General features: G+C 46.7%; 1 protein-coding gene across 1 annotated transcript in view; it reads right to left on the bottom strand.

The window, feature by feature from the left end:
- Positions 1-5,805: 5,805 nt before the first annotated feature.
- LOC147710248 (E3 ubiquitin-protein ligase TRIM39-like) overlaps positions 5,806-23,953 on the bottom strand; it is a 169,858-nt gene continuing 151,710 nt past the window's right edge. The window contains exon 6 of the mRNA XM_086920923.1: positions 5,806-8,217. Within this exon, the coding sequence (XP_086777049.1) occupies positions 7,706-8,217 (512 nt within the window). The 3' untranslated portion in view covers positions 5,806-7,705. The remainder of the gene's footprint in view (positions 8,218-23,953) is intronic.

Genomic DNA, 23,953 nt, shown 5'->3' with positions numbered 1-23,953 from the left:
GCGCTTTGGGGTTGATAATTATGCACAAATCAAACTGGTGCATCCACCCAAGAATTGGAGGGCCATCTTTGGATATGTAAACCTTGCCTTCAATACACTTACTGCCAAATTTGATATTACCTTTCATGAAACCTAGGATGTCAATAGGTTCCCCTTGGTAACCGATAGGATGGATATTCTTTTTAGACAAGGACACACCCACCCAAAGTGAATTAAAAATAGATTCTGGTATGATTGTAAACATAGATCCAGAATCGACCATCAATGAAACATCTTTACCACACACATTAAAATTAGCAGGTCTAATTAATCTGCGTGAGTCAATTTCACTAACTAGACTAAGATAAAGTTCTTCTCCCAGAGCTGCAATCCTTTTCCAGCAATCTGCTGTTCAACGACATCTTGTACAACATTCACTTTAAACTTAGATTTCTCCCAAGAGTCCGAAGACTTACATATGCGTGAATAATGCCCCTTACTGCCACACTTGTTGCAATTTTGATCAATCGCAAAACATTTCTTAAAATCAGAAGAATGATATTGGCTTCCACACCGTGAACATTCTCTGTTTTTGAACTTCACACTATTCCCAAACACATTCGCACTCTTTTTTTTAGAAACAGCATTCACCTCCAAGTCTGCATCAACACTGGTACTTGCTATCTCACTACTTAATTTATCTCTTGCTAATTTCTTTTATGCAAATCTGTGACTCCTCAATCACCTTGGCCAAATCAATGGCTTCCATAATCACTCTTGAATTTTTTTATTATTACACTGGACCACTAAATGATCCCAAATTAACTCACACATATTACTAAACCTACACTTCACAGATAATTCACGTAATCTAGATATGAAATCATCAATGCTCTCATTCTCCGACTGTGGCTGAGCATAGAACTTATACCTGGCTAAGACAACATTAACTTCCTTTGCAAATCTAATTTCCAGTCTCTTGACAGCTTCAAAATATTAGTTATCCATGGGTTGTCCATTAGGACCCATGGCAACTGGAAGATACTTAAAAATGCGCTGACCCTCACTCCCTAAAGCAGGGTTCTTCCAACTGTAGAGCGCCCCCCTGGGGGGGGCGCGGCACCATCCCAGGGGGGGCGCGCGCTCCACTCCGATACCCTTTGTGCCCGTTCCTTTGTCCCTGTGGCAGCGCGATGTAGAGGCGATTGGGGCTGCAGGGGCCTAAAAGCTGAACAAAGCTCATTAGCATGCGAATGGTCTCTTAAAGAGGTGTGAAGTGCTCGGGTGCGGCTGGCTGGCTGAGTGTGTGTGTGTGTGTGCCCAGAAGCTGTGTCAGCCCGGGCACACACAGGCATGGTGAGATGAAGAGGGAGAGGGAGGGAGGAAGGAGACAGAGACAGATAGACAGAGGGAGAGCGAGGGAGGGAGACAGGCAGACAGAGGGGGAGCGAGGGAGGGAGACAGGCAGACAGAGGGGGAGCGAGGGAGGGAGACAGGCAGACAGAGAGGGGGCGAGGGAGGGAGACAGGCAGACAGAGGGGGAGCGAGGGAGGGAGACGGAGGCAGCGCGAGGGAGACTGAGGCAGACAGGGAGAGCGAGGGAAAGTGAGGTAGGGAGACATGCAGACAGAGGGAGAGCGAGGGAGGGAGACAGGCAGAGAGGGAGAGCGAGGGAGGGAGACAGGCAGACAGAGGGAGAGCGAGGGAGGGAGACAGGCAGACAGAGGGAGAGCGAGGGAGGGAGACAGGCAGACAGAGGGAGAGCGAGGGAGGGAGACAGGCAGACAGAGGGAGAGCGAGGGAGGGAGACAGGCAGACAGAGGGAGAGCGAGGGAGGGAGACAGGCAGACAGAGGGAGAGCGAGGGAGGGAGACAGAGGCAGACTGAGGGAGAGCGAGGGAGACAGGCAGACAGAGGGAGAGCGAATGAGGCAGAGTGAGAGAGAGGGAGGGAGACAGAGGGAGAGTGAGGGAGACAGGGAGAGCGAGGGAGGCATAGTGAGAGAGAGCGAGGGAGACAGAGGGAGGGAGAGCGAGGGAGGCATAGCGAGGGAGACATGAGGAGAGCGAGGGAGACAGAGGCAGCTAGAGGGAGAGCGAGGGATGTCGGGTGGAGCCGGCCACCAGACGTCAGTTATGTTGCCATGTGGGTGAATAGATGTATGGGTGGAGTGGTGGATGTATGGGTGGAGTGATGGGTGGAATGGTGGATGTGTGGGTGACATGGTGGATGTATGGGTGGGGGGGTGGATGAATGAGTGAGGGGATGGATGGGTGGAGGGGATGGATGGGTGAAGGGGTGGATGGTGGGAGAGAAGATGGATGCATGAGTGGAGGGATAGATGGGAGTGGATGGATGTGTGTATGGTTGGAAGGGTAGATGGATGGGTGGAGGGATGGAGGGATCATTGAAATGGTGGATGGATCGATGGGGGTGGATGGTGGACGAGTCGATGGGTGGATGGATGAGAGAGGTGATGGATGGATGGATTGATGTATTGATGGGTGAAGGGGTGAATGTATGGATGAGTGAAGGGGTGGCTGTGGGGGTGGAGGGATGGATGGATCAGTGAAGGGGTGGAGGGATGGATGGATCAGTGAAATGGTGGATGGATCGATGGGGGGTGGATGGTGGACGAGTCGGTGGGTGGATGGATGAGAGAGGTGATGGATGGATGATTGATGTATTGATGGGTGAAGGGATGAATGGATGGATGGATGAGTGAAGGGGTGGATGTGGGGATGGATGGGTGATTGGGGAGGGTGGATGGACGGGGGTTGGATGGAGGAGTAAAGGGGTGGGTGAGAGGTCAATGGATGGATTCATAAGTGGATGGATGAGTGGGTGAAGGGTGGATGGAGGGATGGGTGGCTGGGTGAGGGGGGAATGAGAGAGAGGGGGAGGATGGATGGATGAGTGAGGACATGGATGAATGATTGGCAGAGTGGATGGGCAGGTGTGTGCATAGATGGGCGAGGAGAGGAGCATGGAGATGGATGGGTCAGAGAGTGCATGCATGAGTGGGGGAGGGTGGAGAGCGGGAGGGATGGATGGGTGGGTGGATGGATGGATGGATGGATGAGTGGGTGGACGGATGAGTGACTGGGTGGATGATGAATGGGTGGGGGGATGGCTGGATGGGTGAGAGGGTGGGTGGTTGGATGGATGAGTGAGTGGATGGATGGGTGGAGGAGTGGATGGATGGGTGGAGGAGTGGATGGATGGGTGGAGGAGTGGATGGATGGGTGGAGGAGTGGATGGATGGGTGGAGGAGTGGATGGATGGGTGGAGGAGTGGATGGATGAATGGAGGAGTGGATGGAAGAATGAATGGAGGAGTGGATGGAAGAATGAATGGAGGAGTGGATGGAAGAATGAATGGAGGAGTGGATGGATGAGTGGGAGGATAGCTTGGGTGAAAGGGTGAGTGGTTGGATGGAGGAGTGGGTGGATGGGTGGAAGAGTGGATGGATTGGTGAGGGGATGGATTGGGTCAAGGGATGGATGGATGATGGATGGGTGAGGGGATGGATGGATGGAGGGATGGATGGTGGATGGGTTTGCAAGTGGTTGAAGGGGTTTGGATGTGGATGGGGCACAGATGGAGGGAAGGAATGAATGGTGGGGGAGTTGGTGGATGACAAGGTGTACATGATGGATGGGGAGGGTTGTGATGACTTCCTTTGCCTTGGAGAATTGTGTTTTGAGCTGTGTGGTACGCCTCTGTCGTTTCGCCACACCCACTCACAGGCCTGCAGTTTGCTAGGCACTCTTGTTGTGTTGAGCATTGTTTGCCGGATATGGCCCGTGGTGTGCGCGTTGCAGTCGATCATGTGGTGTGCCGGATTCCCGAGGTTTCGGTCGGTGGTGGGTGGGCCCAACATCGGGGGGAATTCAGCTGGGGGGGCTCAACCTGGAAAAGTTTGAATACCTCTGCCCTAAAGCAATCAATAAAAGTGTCTTTCTTGCAGGAGAGAAATTAACACCATCCAATGCCACTATATAATTTTCTAAAATGCAAAACCAATCTTCCCAAAAAATTTCAGGAGAACCAGGACTGGATAAAAAAAATGGTGGCATAATTACATTGGACTGGGCCTACACATTTCAAAAATACTAAAATTAAACTGTAGAAGCTAAACAAAATCCTGAAATCTGAAGAGAAAACAAAATAATGAAAATAGAGTCCAGGTGTGCAGATCACCGTGAAGTGCTGCACAAAACACGTCTTGAACAAAGAGAAGTCAAGCGTCTTTAAAATGCCAGGTGTGCAGATCACCGTGAAATGCTGCACAAACATATGTCTAAAACAAAGAAAAGTCAAGTCTCTTGGAAGCGAGTGACGATCCACAACAGCAGACTCAAGCAGGACTGCAAACTCACCTCCGGTCAAAGAACAACAGTCTGAAGAAATCTCCGATGAAAATGAAGTTCAGCAACTCACCAAAATGGCCGCACGCAACGTAATGTGTGACAAGGCACACCAAGTGACGTGTGATGGTGCACGCGTATACTGCGTTGTGCGTTTCACTCAAAGACACGGATGCATTCCAGCACTCAGGTGACGCAGATGCCGACCGTTGGTTTGCGCTCGAGCGCACTGCACTTAAGGATCCCTCCGTGAATTCCCAAATATTTATAATGGAAAAATATTACCTTCAGGGAAACAAACTTAAGTTCCAACTCCGACTCCAACGACGAACGCTACTCCGGTGAGACAGCAGAAGACAGTCAAAATGACACGAACAGCAAGAGAGCGCACAACACCAGGATCACCAAGCCCTCTCTAAAGAACATTGAGGAAACTTGAGATGTCGCCAAAAATATTGTGATGGAAACACGGACACTTCTGATGGAAATTAAGTAATTTATTCCAGAGAGAGTAACTTGGCATCAAACACCCTTGACGATCGAGCAGGAACTGCCTGATGTCGAGTGCTGAGTGCCTGACATTCTTAAGAACATAGAATGATAAGAATTCTACAATGAGGTAAGATTAACACAGGAGAGACAAGGCAAGTAACAACATCACTAGTTACATCATAACAGACTGATGTTTGGATAGTGCTATTATCATTCCTGAGTTGGCTTGTCGCAGTGTTATGTTTTGCAAGAATGGTGCATGATGAATACATTCCAGAGCTTGAAGGATCATTTGTAGCAACTCGAAAGCTCATACCATATGGCACTTAATATGGCTGACGGGATACCCGTTACATGGAGTGGGCAGCGAGTGTACGCAGAGAGAAGGTAGCATGCTATATATTGCACCTCTCAGTCTGAGAGACCAGTGATTAGTGCCAGGCATGATGGGAGCAAGAGTCCAGGGGACACTATTGAGACATCGGGGTAACAGTGACCCGGCAAACACCTGATGTATCACTTGCATTGTTCTGATATGTGCTCACTCCCTCTATGTGGGGCACTGCTGCGCTTGCCTATATAGGCAGCAAGCTACACAATGTTGTTGCATAAGTAGCTGACCAGTTCAAAGCTGGAGACCAGAGAGGTCAGGAAAACCCCCAAATATTGACTCAACTCCGAGTTGACACTCAAGAATTCCAGCACCCGAGCAGTCCTCACATCCAGCACTTCACCCACCAATGTGCCTGGTGGAGGCCGGGCCAGGGCAGAGAAAGGCTGGTCATGAAGCAAGACGACAAGTCCTACCCTCAACCTCGCTCCATAACTATCCAGGGCTCTAGGGAACCTAAAATCAATTCAGACTGACCACGGAGATAAACAGGGAGAAAGTAGGGGTTGTGGTGGGGCGTGTGAGAGGAACCATCAATAGGTCTAACAAATAACGCAGGATATTCCATAAGGATTCTTTTTTTAGAAGAATTCTTTATTCGTAATCAACAAAGTAAAATTTCTGAAATTTTTTTTCATAACAAAGTTGCATCATCAGGGCCTCTAACTGTACCTACTTAGTCAGATACAATGATCAATAAATACACATTAAATATAAAAACTGTGAACATGACCAGATTAGAAGACAATCAAAAAAGTGACAGAAATTAAATGAAAAAAATATATATTTGCCATTAGAATCTACAATGAACACATCTATTAGTTACATGCTCTACTTCCTTAGAGAAGGATGCGCAACATAGACCCTGTAGATAGAAGTGTAAACATTACCTTGGTGCTCAGACCAACTATCCATTATCCCGTGAAGAAAGAGGGAAGGGAAAAGGAAAATGGAGCAGGTGACTATGTCCACAATAGTGAACCTTCGCCAGTGTCTGAGGCAAAGACTTAACTGGCTCTGAGGCAAAGGCAGAAAACAGGGAGGTGGGAGGATAAGGCTTAGGTCTGGTAGCCAGAGCCCCCTGCTGGAATAGAGGACAGGAGCAATGGAGTGGAGGAAAGATAATGGCAGCGAGAGGAAGAGAATGAGACACAGGGCTAGATATAGAGGGAATGAGCGAAGACCAGAGGTACCGCACCAGTGATGGATGAGGAAGAAAGGACGGGAAATGTATTAACACAGAGCAAAGAGGGGAAGAGAAAGGAAAGTCATCACATGATAGAGACGGGCAGTCACAGGACAGCGGTTCAATGGCAGCTACAGGAGGGAGAGAAGAAAGTGGTAGGAGAAAGAAATGGGAGAGAGAGAGAGAAGGGATGTGATGGGAAAACGATGGCAGTAAAGAAAGGAGAAGATCGGGAGTAACAAGGGAATGTAAACTTCTCTTCAGCTTCCCTGTGCATGGCAGCATCACATTAATCACAGTATTCTGGTTAGGAGGAGGGTGAGCCCCTCTTCACAAGCCTCACTCTGCAATGCAGTATGGCATTCAATCGTTGGCTCTTGTGATGATGGTGCACGCTTTTCAACAAGCCTCTCTCCACACTACGACATTCGATCACTGACTCCTGTGATGATGGTGCACAGATCCCAACAATTTGCCCTCCTGCTATAAGAAGGAGAAGGGTGAATGGGTCCTCGCTGTGGTGCTTATAGAAAGAGGTCTACCAGTCTCCATCCACTGTAGTGAAGCTGGAGGCCTGTGGCAGTAAAGAGGGTATACAAGATCATACCTCTCCATGCTCATCTATATCTGAATGAGTTCTGTCCAGAGCCTTCCTGTGTGTCGGAAGAGGGGCAACGATTCCCATCCCTCAACGCACATCTGTTTCTGAATAGGTTTTGTAAAAAGCCCTTTTGTCCACATCAAATACACCTGGGCATTTCACTAGGATGCCTCAGGCTAAACCATCATTTACTTATCAGAAACCTGGAATGAAGCGTGACAGTGATTTATGCCTTGCAGCTCTGACTTGTGCCCAACATCCCATCTGCTTATTGTCTCCTGTCTAGATCTTATAATCAGACTTGGAGTTCTTCCTTGTGCCTGGGAAGCTCCAGCCATCTCAGTTGGTTTATTGCTTATTTTGCCTCATTACAGGAGGGGGTGAAGATAGAGGGTCAGCAACGCTGAGTAGGGTTGCAGCCTTTTACAGGGAAAGACATCAGCGATATGTTCATATTTTAAGCTTCTCGAAAGGGCTTTTGGATAATTGGCTCATTTTCGTGCGAGCTGTAGATTGGCAACTGTACCACCTACACCAACCTCACCCACGCTTATGGCCAGAAACAGCCTCATTTTTGAAGTCTGTGGGTGGGTATGATGAATGGCAGGGTCTGCAGCCACTACTTCTGCCTTTGCTCTGCTCCTGGGTGTTGGGGGTTGATGGGAGGGCATCTTGAACACTACATCTCACACCAGCATCACCTCGGCCCTTCCCCATAGGTAGAAGCATGGGAAGAGCCGCTCTGTGAAGCGGGCCTGCGAGAAGGTGAAGAGAAGCTCCATGGAGTCAGCATTGTACAGGGACATCCATCCCCCCTCATAGTCCAGATACACCCCCAGCTTCTGGAGCTTCTCACGAGGGGACAGAGCGGTCGGCGGGGAGGTGAGAGCCTTGTAGTGACCCTTCCACCACTGTACAGCCCAGACTCCCTCCTCAGGTGACCATGTGACAAATCCCTTCCTGTTCACAGACTCTACTGCGACCCCCAAAATCCATGCATCCCCCTCCTGCAGCAGCTGCACCTTCCAGTAATGTCTGCCGGAGGTGAACCCCTCGCTCCCCAGCACACAGGGCCAGCACATGAATCTCTTGGGGGTGTCCACCAGGCTCTGTGTTGTGCCTTTGCCTCTCACACGTCTCCCTCCCTCAGACAGGAGGAGCCGAGGATGAGCTGTGTCAGGATCCAGAGTCACCGTCACTGCAGAGAAGAAATTCATAATTAGAGAATTAATGACACAAATACAGGCTGCAATTACTACATTTTTTTTATAGGATTAATCTAAACCACATCTGGAAGGAGCACACTGTGCTAGAGAGTGCACATCACAAGACTGCTTCCTACACTAATGTGTGCATTCATTTAGAGCACACACTAAACCAAAGAGCACACTGCACTACATAGACAGGACATTCTATTACACACTACCATGTACCATGTGGTATACTACATTATACCACACTATCACATATGAAGCATGGTACATCACAGTATCACAGATGAGGAGTACTACACAGCACTAGCATACCTGACACACACTACTCTACACCACACTACACTACACTACACTACCACACAAAGCATGCAACACTTCTCCAAACTACTGCACATGACACATTATACCATGTTACAACACATGATACACTATAGCTAAGTGCCATACATGAAGCATACTATACTACTCCACACTACCACACAATGCATACTATACTGCATTACACAATACATGGACCAAAGTACACTACACCACTATCATAAATGGGACATACTACATTACAACACACTACCACATACAACATATACTACTACACCACAATACCACATATGAAGCATGCTACACTACTCCACATAACCACACATGACACAAACTACACTATACCACACTACCAGACAGGACGCATGATGCCCTACATCACAGTAACAGACATGACGCAGGACACTACCACACTACCAACATGAAGCATACTACACAACACATGACATTCAATTCTAACATATTTGGGAAGCACACAGCAGTAGACAAAACACTGTACTACATTGCACTATATGGTACATTCTATTAGACAACACACTGTACTAGCCAGAGGAATGGTAGACCTTACTTAGCAGCGCACTGCCCTAACTTTCACAGTGGATTAGACAGTTTACTGTCCGGGGATGTACACTGTACTAGATAGAGCTCTTTACTAGCCTACACAGCCTACTAGACAGCACACTGCACTATAGAGCACACAACCGTAGGTAGCACATTACTTTAACAGCACAATGCACTAAAGAGGATCCTAATCTCTAACGCATACTGCAATACAAAGTCCACTTTACACCAACACACACTACACAGCATATTACACTAGACACAACATAGTAACAGACTGCACATTGTACGAGACAGTGCACTGCACAAACCACCTACCGTATTAGGCCAAACGGAGCTAGATAGCACAATGCATTAGATAGTACTGTATACACTACACTTGAAAGAACACTGTACTAAATACTAAACAGCACTAGATAGCGCACTATACTAGAACACACACACTGTATTCAAATGAACCAGAGGTTTAAACGGGCCGTTACCGTCTTGCACTGTGTACCTGCACTTCTGTAATGTGAAAGGAAGAGCACCAGCACTACTTTAATGTGAAAGGAAGAGCACTAGCACTACTTTAATGTGAAAGAGAGAGTACCAGCACTACTTTAATGTGAAAGTAAGAGCACCAGCACTTGTTTCCTGTGAAAGGAAGAGCACCAGGCATTTTGTAGTATGGAAGGAAGAGCACCAGCATTTCTATAATGTGAAAGGAAAAGCACCAGCACTTCTTTAAGGTGAAAGGAAGAGCACCAGCACTACTTTTCCTGTGAAAGGACGAGCACTAGCACTTCTATAAAGTCAAAGGATAGCACCAGCACTTCTGTAATGTGAAACGAAGATCATGGATACTTCTCAGAGGATTGCATTATTTATAACGGGAGAGCAGACAGGCTAGGATAGTAAGTAACTACAGTTTAATTTTTACATTTCAAGAACCGGGCAGACACTTCTTTAAAAAAGCACACTATACTACATGGCACACTGTATTAGACAGCACACTGCACTAAAAAGTACAGTGTACTATGCTGCGTAATGCACCAAGCATTACACTAATGCCAACGCTGTACTCAGTATCACCAAAAACTCAACCGAACACTTTATTAGACATTAACCTGTCGTACACAGTAGAGTGATATTACAAAACACATTACACTAGTCTCTGCACCATACTAAATGTCAAACTGCACCAGAGAGAACTGTAATTGAGGGCAGACAATATAATTAAGCACACTGCATTAGTCAGTGCTTTACAAGACAGCACTTTGCACTAGCCTACACATCACACTATTTGGTCCATTGTACTAAACGAAATATTGTAATCGACAACACTGCACTAGGTAGTGCAGAGTACTAGTGATGGAGCAAGGCGGTGAAACAAAATTGTGTACCCCTTGTGAAATCATATTCCAATAACAATAACCTGTATTAATGAAGCGTTGTGCATGTATAATCAACGTAGAATAAGCATTGCGCCTACACAAATACACGTGGGAAAACTAATCTTGCTAATGTTGCAATTATAATTAACTAATTATGTGATTGTCATGTTAAAACTAATAAGTAGCTTCTAGATAATGGAATGCGGCATATGTGTGCTTTTGTTTATGCATTTTGTGTAAAAACGTGAAGATAAAGTAAGTATACTGCGCTTAAATGTACCTTTTTGCTACGTAAATACTAATTGGGAAATCCTTAGTAAGAGGGGGGGGGGGGGAGTAAACAGAAGGGTTAATTGACTTAAAATTAACGTTTGTTTATGTTTGTTTCTATGATTGTTCCCATTTTTGAGTCGTGAGGCCTAAGAGAAAATGGAGTCACTCAATTATTGTGGCCACAAATGAACTGAGCATGCGAGAGTTCAAGACTACATTCGAATGCGAACTACTTGTGCCTGGAGTGAAAGCAGTTCAAGGATAGACTGACCTGGAAGTGCAGATGGCTGCCAAGTGATGAGCACAGTGGTACAGAATGTGGGAAATGTTTGGAACGTTGCAAGTAGGGAACAGGACTAGGCGGACACTGAATTAAACAAAGGACCCATTAGAAAATTGCGGACAGAAGGAAATTTAAGTTTCGATGACGAAATGATGCTCATCCACCCCAAAATTGTCCAATCAGGATTCGTATTTAGGTTAAAAGATACACTTTTAGTCAGATAGAGCTAGTGAAAAAGGAATAAAAAGTGCTGATTTTACTATAGGGGATCGCTCTCTTCGATTTCCTGCTGAAATGCTGTCGGATTGCTGATTTTCCCGATATGTAAGAACTTGCCTAACTCTGTTTTTCTTTTACAAAGAAATGCACTTTATTTTAGAATCTAGTTAGGGATGTTAGGAGAATAGGTAATTGGTTTTGGGAACGATCTGTCTTTTGCTAATGCTCTATGTACTCAAATAATGAAAAATGTCTATTCTCAGAGGAGGAGGAGCTTAGCGCGCATCCAAGATGGTCGCGTGAGCAAAGGGCTCCCGAGACCCTCGCCGCCTCCCGCACATATCCTGTCACTGATCCTGATATAGACGACGGGTTCTTATGGATATTACCCTGCTGACATAGAAGCTCTTTTCAGAAATCGATTTGGCTGCCGGGAACCGGACTTACTCCACTTCGAAAGTTGGCGGCCTACACCGATGAGCAGCCCGGGACTCGAGTCCCCGAGATACCCAGGTGGCAATTGAACAACAACGGCCAGTGGAAGTCGACTGGTGCCCCTGAAGTACTTTCGGTTTTGGTCCTGTTCTGTCGCACCCAGCCACCATTTGACTCGGTTGGCCCATGGTTTAACTCTGGGTGAGCGCTTGCCCGCTGCGCCTCGCCTCTAGACTTTACAAGTCAGATTTGTGAGGAGCCATTCAAACCAGGTCCCAAAGGCCCCTCCGGCGCGCGTCGCTCAATATGGCGAGCAAGCCAGAAAGCGAGAAGCAGACCACCAAAGTCACGCACCGAGGGGGTGTCATCCAATCCAACATTATGGATCGCTACACTCCTCCAAAAGGATCCCCCAGTGGTGTTGGTGAAGCTCTGGACGAGACCGGAGATGGCTCCTCAGCAACGGAAGAATTGACCCTGCGAGACGTCATGGGCGCCATTGCAAGCATGAAGACATCCATGGGCCAGCAATACGAAACATTGGCTTTAAAGCTTGACATGGTGGCTATCGATGTTAACTTGATCAGGACTGATCTAGCGAAGACCAATGAGCGGGTCAAGTCTTTGTATATTAAGACCGCAAGTCTCACGTACGACATGTCCGATCTTCAAACAGAAGTTCGTAATCTGCGGTCCTCTAATGATTTGTTTGCCCATCGGCTTGATGACTTTGAAAGTCGAGCTAGGCGCAACAATGTGCGTATCATCGGGGTTCCGGAGAAGTCCACTGAATTAAGGACGGATCTCCTTGTAGAGGACCTGATATTGAACCATCTGGCCCCTAAGGGCCTCAGTCACTTTTTTGCTGTTGAGCATGCTCACAGAGTCCCAGGTGGGAAACATAAACCAGGTGCCCCTCCACGGCCCATAATAGCCAGGATTTTCAACTTGAGGGACAGGGACGCTATCCTGCAAGAGTCGCAGGCCAATGGCCCCACGAAATTTGAGAATGTGACTGTTGGTTTCTACCCGGACTTCACACAGTCTGTACAAAAGCAGAGGATGGGATTCATGGGGGTGAAACGGAGACTCAGAGACATGGGCTAGAAATACGCTATGCTCTTCCCTGCTCGAGTACGCATTGAATACGATGAACGGGCGCTCTTTTTTGATCGGCCGGAGGTCGTTAGCGACTGGCTTGATACTCTACCAACGCATCGAGACCGCCCGGAGCAATCGGGGGCGCTGACGGTGGCCCATTGGAACAGGAGGAGTGAGTGACGACCGGCATGCGTGCTATATGGACTTTGCAGCAGTGGTTCGATGACTGAGTTTGTATATATTCGTAAATACCCTGAGGCGGTAGGGGAACCGGGACTCTTCCTCCTTCAGGGTTTTTTTTCTCTTTTTGTAGACTAGTTTCATGTTGGTGAGACAGGCGCACACTGCAAGTTGGGGGGGCTTTTTTGTCTAATGCAGGGGTGCAGGGTGGGGGGTGTTCAGAGAATTTCTTTGGGGGTGGTGGGGGGAACTTTGTTTTATATTACTTTGTTTCGAGGCTACGTATTACTGCATATTTTGACTTTGGTGTCCGTTTCGTTGTGGGAGGGAATCGGTCTTCATCTCTTGGATCGGGGGTAGTGGGCTGACGGTACTAAGTTGGAATGTTAACGGTCTAAGGGACAGGATAAAACGGGGGATAGTATTGCAGTTTTTGAAACATTTTTCCCCTGATGTAGTGTTGCTACAGGAAACACATTTGATAGGGAACACATGCCTTGCAATGAATAGGCGAGGTTATCGTCTGGTAGCGCTTTCGGGATTCACTACTGGGTCGAGGGGGGCTGGCGTTCTTGTCAGGAACTCCCTCTGCCTGGAAATAGACAATACTATACTAGACGATAGGGGACAATATGCTGCTATCATGGGCAAGTGGGAGGGGAAGACGATCTCCATACTCTGTGTATGTCCCGCCAGGTTTACAAACTACGACGTTTTCTGATTTGGGAAAAGTGGTGTTGGGGTTCCCCGAAGGTATTTTGGTTGTGGGTGGAGACTTTAATTCTGTTGTCTGTGGTAGAGAGGACCGCAGCCCCCCCAGGGATCTTGCAAAATCACAATCTTGGCTGGGTAACTTCCTGGAGACACTGGGTCTGGTGGATTGTTGGAGGTTGCTGCACCCCGGACAGGCACAATACACCTTTCACTCGGGCGCACATGGGAGCCTTGCTAGGCTTGATTACGTCCTTGTGCCAGCGGCGCAGGCCGTCTCGGTGAGTGACGTTAGACACCTCGCCAGGGGTATTTCGGACCACTCCCCACTGTGGCTCTCTATTGATATACAGCTGGGAGCGGAGGGTCGAGTGGCTCCGATTAATCCCTGGCACCTTCATAATCCCAGAACCAGGGCGGGTGTGGTTAAGTCTATGGATCATTATTTCGCTGAAAATGTAGGGTCGGTGTCTTCCTCCATTTCACTATGGGAGGCCTTCAATACGGTAATCTGTGGCCAAACTCTGTTGTTGATTGCTTGTGCAAAGAAATGTAAGAATGAGGAGGTGGTACGACTGGAGACTGAAATTACTGACTTTGAGGAAGAGCTGCAGTCTGGTGCCACACAGGATAAATTACACACTTTATCCCTAAAACAGTTTGTTTACAGAGCTCTGGTGACTGATGCGGCCAAGGCTATGAGTCGTGAGCAACAGGGGCAACTGTATGATGTTGGAGATAAAGCGGGGAAACTGATTGCCTGGTTGGATAAAAAGGAAAGACTGAATCGTGTTGTGCCTGTTATTGAGAGAGCGGATGGAGTGATTGTTGTGGATCCTGTTGAGATAGTGGAGGGTTTCGCACACCATTTCCAAAAGGTGTATGTGCCAGTCTCAGACAGACCGGAGGAGGACTCGCACTTGTTGCTCAGAGATATCGCATTGCCTTGCTTTTCTGTTTCTGACAAAGAGCTTATGGAGGCGGAATTTTCTAATGATGAAATAGCGCTTGCTATCCGCTCCACCTGCTCGGGAAAAGCTACGGGCCCAAATGGCATCCCCATCGAATTGCATAAGTGGCGTCCTGACAAAATAGTGTCGTACCTCCGTGAGATGTTTCTAGAATCGCGAGAGGTCAGGTCCCTTCCCCCAGATCATAGACTAGCGTCCATTGTTGTTATTCATAAAGAAGGGAAACCCCGGGACCTATGTGCGTCTTGCAGACCGATATCACTCTTGAATGCCGAACCTAAGATCTTGGCAAAACTTCTGGCAAACCGGCTGATAAAGGTGATCGGCGACCTGATACACCCGGATCAGTCTGGGTTTATTCCCCACCGCAACACCGCGCTTAACCTGCGTCGTCTCCATGGCGTCCTGGCGAGAGCGGAGTCGTTGCGCGAGCCGGCCATCTTGGTCTCCTTGGATGCCACGATGGCCTTCGATACAGTGGAATGGCCATGTTTGTGGGCGGCCCTCGTGAAATTCGGTTTTGGCCCCGGGTTTATCGGTTGGGTTAAACTCCTGTACGTGGAACAGCTGGCGGTCAACGGCAGGGTCTCGGAATCCTTTGTTCTATGGAGGGGTACACGACAGGGGTGCCCTCAACTCCATTGCTCTTTGCGCTTGCTTTAGACCCCCTTGCTGCTTGGCTGCGGTGGGAACCGTCGCTTAAAGGCATTAGGTGGTCCCTTGACTTTGAAAACCGCATATCGCTAGACACAGACGACATTCTGTTCCATCTCACTTCCCCTCGGAAGTCACTGGGGGTACTGTTTAATGTACTCAGTTCGTTCGGGAAGAATTCTGGTCTAGTTATCAATTGGGCTAAATCTAGTATTTATTCACTCACCGGGGAAGTACCCCCCTTGCCACGTGTCTGCCCGATACAGATCTCACAGGCCGGTTTTAAATATCTGGGGATCTTTATATCACTAGCCCCCGCGGCTCGGTATGAATGGAACCTGCTTCCTCCGCTTCTTCGGCTTAAATCAGACGTGACGGCTTGGTGAGACCTGCCGCTGTCCCCGGTCGGGAGGGCAGCTCTTTTCAAGATGATGTCCCTACCCCGATTTCTATATGCCCTCCAGAATACGCTTGATCTTGTACCGGCCAGTTACTTTCGCGAGATTGAGAGCCTACAGAGGAAGTGGATATGGGGCGGGCGTCCCCGCATTCCCCTAGCGAGGTTGACTTTGCCTTGGTAAGATGGGGGCATCGCGCTGCCGGACATTAAACGTTATTACTGGGCAACCCAATTGAGTGCAATTAATCATGCCATGTACGGCCCTGTTCCAAATCCTGCATTCGAAATGGACAAATGGCAGCTGCCGGGAGGGAACTATAACAGGGCGTTATACTCCAAATCGACTGGAAGGAAACTAACTGGACCTACCGGGGTCGCGGTGCGGGTGTGGTGTAGCGCAAACGCAGCAATGGGGTGGTCGGACAGGTTGACTAGAGCGACCCCGCTTTACTCTGCGGAGAGATTGGGTAGTCTTTGGACTACGAAGGGCTTCGAGAAGTGGGACCTAATCGGTATTAGTAGGGTCGGGGATCTCTGGGTCAAGAACAGGGTCAAGACTTTTGACGAGCTTAAGTCTAAATATGCGCTTAGTGATCAGGAGCATTTCCGTTATATACAGATCTGCCACGTGCTTGGTTTGGTTTTCCCAGCCGTGACCGTTATCCCAGAATCTTCTCCTCTCGAGGATAGAGTGCTTGGCGGACACATCCCGGATAGCACTATTTCCCTAATATACAAAAAACTTATTAACGATCGATCGGATTTGCTTTTGCAGCTTTGGGGTGCTTGGACAGGCGATGGACTAGAGTTGGATGATTAAGATTGGCAGGCTGCGATATCTTCTCCTAAAGAGGTCGGGATTCTGGCCCGTCCCCGGCTGGTGCAATAATAAATCCTACATCGTATCTATATCACAGGTCCCCGGCTGCTGCGTGTGGGTTATTCTGTGGATGGGTTGTGCAAGCGTGGGTGTGGTTTGATTGCTACCTTCCTCCATATCATATGGGAGTGCCCTGATGTGGTGGTGTTTTGGAATCGTGTGCATGCTGTCATGGAAGAGGTTAAGGCAGAGGTCTTCAAACGTTTGTAGGTTGAGCCTCCCCAGCTGAATTTTTTTTAGATGCTGGGCCCCCCCACCACCTGACAAAAATTTGTGGAATCTGGGACACTACATAATCGACTGCCACGCGCATATCACGAACCATATCCGTCAAATAATGTTCTACACAACAAGAATGTTTAGTAAACTACAGGCTTGTGAGTGGGTGTGGTGAAATGACAGCCTTATTATACAGTTCAAAACACAATTTTCCAAGATAAAATGTGTGCAAATTGTTTTTACAAGGATGCTTTGTTCCACACATGACATAGATTAATAATAACACCACCAACATAAATGTGACGGGTGTGCATGTTTTTTACCACAGACGGTCAATATGTGGATGGATATTTGCTACTGCCATCCTCAGGTTGTGCTCCACATCTAGTCTTAAACGGTACTCAGTCCACTGCAGGCTCATGGTTGCCCATACCTGGAACCTCCAATATTCCAAGCCTATGCACCACAGTGTCATTAACTGTCTAGCAAAGCCTCTTGCTAGGGTCAAAACTGCTAGCGCCGGTTTTCTCCACTCTGCATTTTACTGGCACCTCTGCAGGCACAGTGTCTTGGGCCACGTCATGGTGAAGTTACAAGACTAAGGGAAGACACACCAGAAGCAGGTGTGTGAGAGGTCAAACGTGCAGCACTGAGGTATGTTGGTATGGCCCATAGCAAGGTGGCACTCTTTTCATTTAATGCTCAAAAGGCTTGGCAGTTCTGAGCAGCTCAGAGCTGCAGTGCCTGCATGCCCTCTGTTAGTAAGGACTGCAGTCATGCAGTCTGTCTCCAGCTAACAGTATATGGGTAAATCAAACGGTGAGGGGGAAGAGGGTATGGGTGAGGGTGGTGAACGAATGGACCAGGCAGCCAACAGCAATAATAACTGAACTAATGCCTGCCTTGAGGCTGGTCGCCTTGCAACTACCTTGTGCCCTGAGAAAGAGCCCCTTCTGGTGCACCTGCCTTGCTATGGACGCCAGCAGCACTGAATTGAGAGAACCCGGAAAGCAACACTGGAGCCATTCTTGCACATTCAGCGTTTCCCACTCACTATTAAGGTTGCTAAATACTGCCATACTGGCCATTTGTTCGTGACGATTTAAGGCTTAAGCATGACAAAATTATCAAAAAAGATTGTCTTCATAAAGTCTATACATTTTACAATGGACTTTGCCTTTATTTACTTTAATTAAGGGACAGTTATCTTTAACTTCGCAGCTTTCAGAACACTGCAAAGTATGCACCGATGAGGGGAAAAATCTCGGCTTCTTGTATGAACCCTGCGCGAGCCAAGAAAATACAATACAGATATTGCCACTTAACACCAAGTACGATAATGTGGCCCATCCATAGCTGCTTCCTGTTGTGTATTTCATGTGAATTGTAACACTGTGAAACGTGACTTGTTAATCCTAAACACTTTGCATACTGAGATTACTAGTTTTCTCTTTTCCTAGCAGAATGAATGCACTTACAATTTAAACAGTGCAAAATGCACCTAGTTATGAAAAGCAGATGTTTTTTGATCGATAGGAAGTGCTCTGCAGCAGTTTAAAGATCTTTTTCGAGTTTCTCACAGCTCAAAAGGTTATCATTCGTAATATTTATCCATTCCCATGGACTTCATTGCTTTGTTTTGCTCGCGAGGAATTGTCACTTACAGTGGTTGAAATGTCACTCTTAACTGCAATGAAATAAAAAAAAATGTCACACATAGCAATCTGAAACCTTGGCAGCTATGTCTTGAGCAGCACATGAAGAAAGGAAAGCCTGTGAGGCGGCGCAGACATGAGGCTTGATTGATCATAAATTCTGATGTAGGAAGGGCTTGAACTGAAATGCTTCAGCTGCGGTGGGAGGCAAGGAGTCTCCTCTGAAACCAAAGGCGAAGGAACAGAACTGTCTTCCTTTGCTTTCGGTTTAACAGAGGAGACTTCCTGCCTCCCACCGCAGCTCTAACAATTAACCCCCTCCTGGGACGGTGATTAACAGAGAAAAGCATGGGCTGGTCGGCCCGATGATTTCCCCTCCCTCCCCTCTACCGGAGTTCTCTAGTGAAAGACAAATGTAAGATTTTCGGTTAGAGTGCGTGCCCCCCCTGGGATGGTGTCACGCCCCCCTGGGGGGGCGCGCCCCACAGTTTGAAGAACTCTGGGTTAAGGGAGTTTAGTTGTTGCCGGAGGCCCGACGCGGTTCACTGAATGTGTGGGAACCCAACGATTATTATAATGTGGCACAGATGCAATGGCTACCCTTGGAAACATGGTATCTAAAAGGGACATTGCGCAACTATGGGGGTCCCAAAGAGCGCCTACGATTTCAGCTTGGAAAGAAAACATGGATTGGTGCATGTTTAGGAAGAAAACCGTATATGTTGCACGTGGTAGACCCAAGAAGTGGGGGGGAATATGGAATCAATGGAACCTATACCGCGGGGAGATCTGTACTTCTCTTGTAGATGTCCCTGAAATACCTCTGTCCCCATAGCCGAACATTCCTTGTTTAGTGTATATTCTTGCTGATGCTGTGATCACTCGCTCCCGCCCCCCCCCCCTTCCCAAGATCTCATCTACCTACATTGCATATATCTTTTTCTGACACGGCTCTCACCCCCCCCCCCCCCCCCCCCCCCGGATGGACACTCACCGTATAGTCTTTTTTGCCTCGCTAGTTTTTTTCCAGTTTATTTTTTATGGTTTATTTATATATATGTAAAAAATCCTGCTTACCACCACAGGTCTATTAAGAATAATAAGCGGAATCGCTGCCGGGCCCCCAGGCTGTCGGCTGAAGAGCTGTGTAACAATGCAATTTTGAGTTTCCGTTTCATTTTAGCAACGGCCGGCCCCTGTGGTTGTAGGCCTGCAACTGTATTGCTTTTATCAAAATAAAGGATTTAAAAAAATTAAAAAATGTCTATTCGAGTTCTTAAATAAATGTTTTTCAACTGTCCTGAAGCGGAGTTATAACATTCAAATGTCGTTTCCTGAAATAAATGAATAAAGTGAATAATTGTAGACATGCTGAATTTGCTATTAACACCTTGGCTGCTAGGTGTTTTCCCCTCCTATGCTAACTTTGTCATTCCTACTATTCATGACGAGCTCAGCTCGTCATCAGCACAGCTCAACCGTGCATCATGACGAGCTGAGCTCGTCATGAGCATGGAAAGGGTTAATAAAAATTAGATAAATAGGGAATCAAGCTGATCTTGAGTTTTCCTACGCCTAATTTCCTTACTAGCAGATCCATTGATCTCAAATAGTGGTGTGTCTAAATAAAACGTCGTATTATTTGAAAACCATGGTAAAGGTATTTAAACTGCAGGTGTAAATAGTATAAATATGCAATTTAGTTTTAGATACTCCACTATGATACAGCAGCTTTTCCTTTGAATCTCACCGATCCATGAAGTAAGGTATAAGTGTATTAGAGTGAATTGCAGTGTTATGGTCCCCACTGTTTGAGAGTATGCTAGGGTTTATACTTCAGGGAAAGGTGACATGCATATAGAATTTATTTCCGGAGGAGCGCTGCATCACTAGCTGTCACACAACCCTTGGGAGCACACTGCACTAGATGGTACAGTGTAACAGGCAGCAACTAGAAGGTAAATTGAACTAGTCAATACATTCTACTAGCCAGCTCACTACTAAATTGCATGCTGCACTATACAGCACTATGCACGAGAGAGCACACTGTACCTGGAAGTACACTTTGCAATAGACACAAATACTTTGCTAGACAGTGAACTGCACTTGACAGTGTACAACACCAGTGACCCTTCAGTACTTGATGGTATAGTGTAGTAGGTAGGGAGCACACAGTACTAGATAGCAGTCTATATGCTCTAGAATCCACAGTGTATTAGTCCTCACACTGCACTAGCCATAATAATGTACTAGGCGAAATACTGCTCTAGCCGATACACTGTACAAGACAGCAGACTGTATTAAACTGCACACAGCACTAGGCAGCAAACTATACGTAATAGCCCCACTGTAATGGATGGTACGGTGAACCAGACAGCAGAGCTCACTAGCCAGAAGACTGTACTAGACCGTACACTGTGGCCCACATGCATCAAGCTAATTTGCAACTGGAAACATTGTGAATCAGCAAAAAAATGCTGTTTCGGATCGCAAAATAGCTAGTTCAGATGCATGCAGCAAAATTGCCCAAAATATTATTTTTCGCAATTTTAGCACTTCATAAAATACAGAATCGGTAATGCTGATTCTATATTTTAGGAAGAGCAATTAAGAAATCGCAAAATGGGATGCATCAAGTTCACAAATACACATCTAGCCAAAAATCGCTATTAGCATTTCTTAAACTTGAAGAAATCAAGGCCCACATGCACCAAAACAAGATTTAGTGATTCTAAAACTGCGAGAAATAAGGAATCGCTATTACTGGTTCATTAAACCGAATGCACCAAATATCGGTAAATATTTGAGATTCTTTAAAAATTGCTAAAATATTTACTGATTACTCATTTACCGAATCTGTATTTGCGAATTCGCAATTACACAATTGGTAATTGAGAAAGCGTCAATCATCTCATGGAGATGACATCACAAGCAGGAAGTGATTCTCAGATTCCACAGACCTGTGCACAGGGAGAGACTGAGGAGGAGGAAGACTGTTGGTGCTCAGCCTGGAAAACTTTTTACTGCAGAAGTTGACAAACACTATGGACACAAGAAAAAAACAAACAGGAGAAGGCAGGAAGAGGAAGATTACATTCCATAAGAGGGAACTGAAAATACTCACTGAGTAAGTTGTTCAAAAACACGACCAGCTGTTTGGGAAACTATCCCTGCATGTTGCAGAGTCAGTGAAGAGGAAGATCTGGCTTGGGATACAAGCCAGGGTCAATTATGTGGAGGGTAACACAGTGACATCAACAACCTACAGAAGGGATTTGCGTCTGGGCAAAAGAGAGAGAGTGGCTCAAAGCCTGGCCTCTGCAAGAAAAACAGGAGGGGGAACATCCACTTAGCTTGCAAACACCCCACTGGACTACTTGGTGGAATCTACTCTGCAGCCAGAGGCAGTTGTCGGGATAACGCAGATTGACACCTCAGGACACGCGGAGACTTCCCAAGGTAAGAGCACAATCAAACATATTTCCATAGAAATGTAACCCAAACTGTGACAAATTCATACCCTGCGTAGTGTAGCAGACCGGAGTCCAGTCCACCTCTTACTTGCACCCCCCTAACGCATTTTGGGAGTTGTGTGTATAAAAATGTAATGGCAAAGCATGGAGGGAGTAGCACAGCTCAACTGCATCAGAGTACAGCAAGGCAGTGACAACAGTAGACTTTCTACATCACAGAAGTCAATTTATTAGACCTTTGTAAGCGCAATATCACAAATATATGCAAAGAAAATACATTTCATTTTTATAAATAAAATGATTTTGCACTGTTTCCCTCACAGATGCAACACAGGAGAGGGACGTCCACGATTCCATATCGGGGCACTAGCCCCTGATCTGCCCCCCCGTCAAGGAAGGCAGAAAGCCCACTAGGCACTTCTGTGGGTGTGCCAAAGGCCTGCAACCGAGAAGAGCCAAAAACCTAGTGATTGATAGCAAAGCGAGCTCTAGGCGCTACATTTTTAAAGAAAATACATTTTTTAGGTGATTCTTCATTGGACCCAACACAAGTGAGGTACCATTTTTTATCGGGAGACGCTGTGTGATAGGACATTTGTGGCAGCAGGGTGATCCCACACAAATGTAAGGAAAATGTGATTTTTATTCAGCTAAATTTGAGGTTTGCAGGGATTCTGGGTAGGAAACCTTGAGGAACACACCTCCCTGGACTCCCCTGGGTATCTAGTTTTCAGAAGTGTCTTGGATTGGTAGGTTTCAATTGATGGCTGCTGCGCCCAGGATCAAAAACAGAGGTGACTTCCTCGTAAAACAAGGTCTTTTTGTAATCAATAATTTTGAAGTCTCCACAGTATGTTTTAGGCCGTTTCCTGTCGCAGGCACTAGGCCAACCCATACAAGTGAGGTACCATTTTATTTAGGAGACTTTGGGAATGCTGGGTGGGTGGAAGTTTAGGGATCCACGCAGAATAAAGAACTTTCCATCACAGAATTCCTTTTTTTTAAATTATTTTTTTTTTTACAAAGTTTGAAGTTTGCAAGGGATTCTTGGAACCCGAACCTGGTGAGAGTCACACAAGTCACCCCATCCTGGATTCCTCTTAATGTCTAGTTTTCAGAAATGTATAGGTGTGTTAGGTTTCCTTTGGTGTCGGCAGAGCTAGGGTCCAAAATCCACAACTAGGCACATTGCGAAAAAAGGGTCGGTTTTAAACGGAAAAATGTGATGTGTCCACGTTGCGTTTTTGGCAGTTTCCTGTTGCAGATACTAGGCCTACCCACACAAGTGAGGCACCATTTTTATCGTGAGACTTTGGGCCGTACTGGCTGGGTAGAAATGTGTGGCCTCCTGCAGAGTCCAGAACTTTACATCACAGAAATGTGAGGAAAATTAATTTGTTTTGTACAACGTTTGAGGTTTGCAAGGGAGTCTGGGTAAGAGAACCTAATGAGAGCCACACAAGGCACCCCATTCTGGAGTTCTCTGGATGTCTAGTTTTCAAACATGTATAGGTTCCCTAGGTTTCCTTAGGAGCCGGCAGAGCTATGGTCCAAAATCCACAACTAGGCACATTGCAAAAAAAGGATCAGTTCTATATTTTGGGTTGTTTCCGGTCACGGGTACTAGGCCTACCCACACAAGTGAGGTAACATTTGTATTGGCAAACTTTGAGAAATTCATGGTGTATGTATGTTTAAGGATCCTACGCAAATTCCAGAACTTTGCATTACAGAAATGTGAGGGAAACGATTTTTTTTTGATTTTTCTTTTACAAAGTTTCATGTTTTCAAGGGATTCTGGGTAACAGTTCCTGGTGAGAGCCACACAAGTCACCCAATCTTGGATTTCCCTAGGTGTCTAGTTTAAAAAAATGTATAGGTTTGCTAGGATTCCCTACGTGCCGGCAGAGCTAAGGTTCAAAATCCACAAGAAGGCACATTGCAAAAAAGGGTCAGTTTTAAATGGAAAAATGTGATGTATTTACGTTGTGTTAAGGGCCGTTTCCTGATA

Source organism: Lissotriton vulgaris, chromosome 5 (assembly GCF_964263255.1).
Source record: "Lissotriton vulgaris chromosome 5, aLisVul1.2, whole genome shotgun sequence".
NCBI lineage: Eukaryota > Metazoa > Chordata > Amphibia > Caudata > Salamandridae > Lissotriton > Lissotriton vulgaris.
The sequence above is the reverse complement of the archived record's forward strand: the minus strand, read 5'-3'. Positions and strand labels throughout refer to the sequence as shown.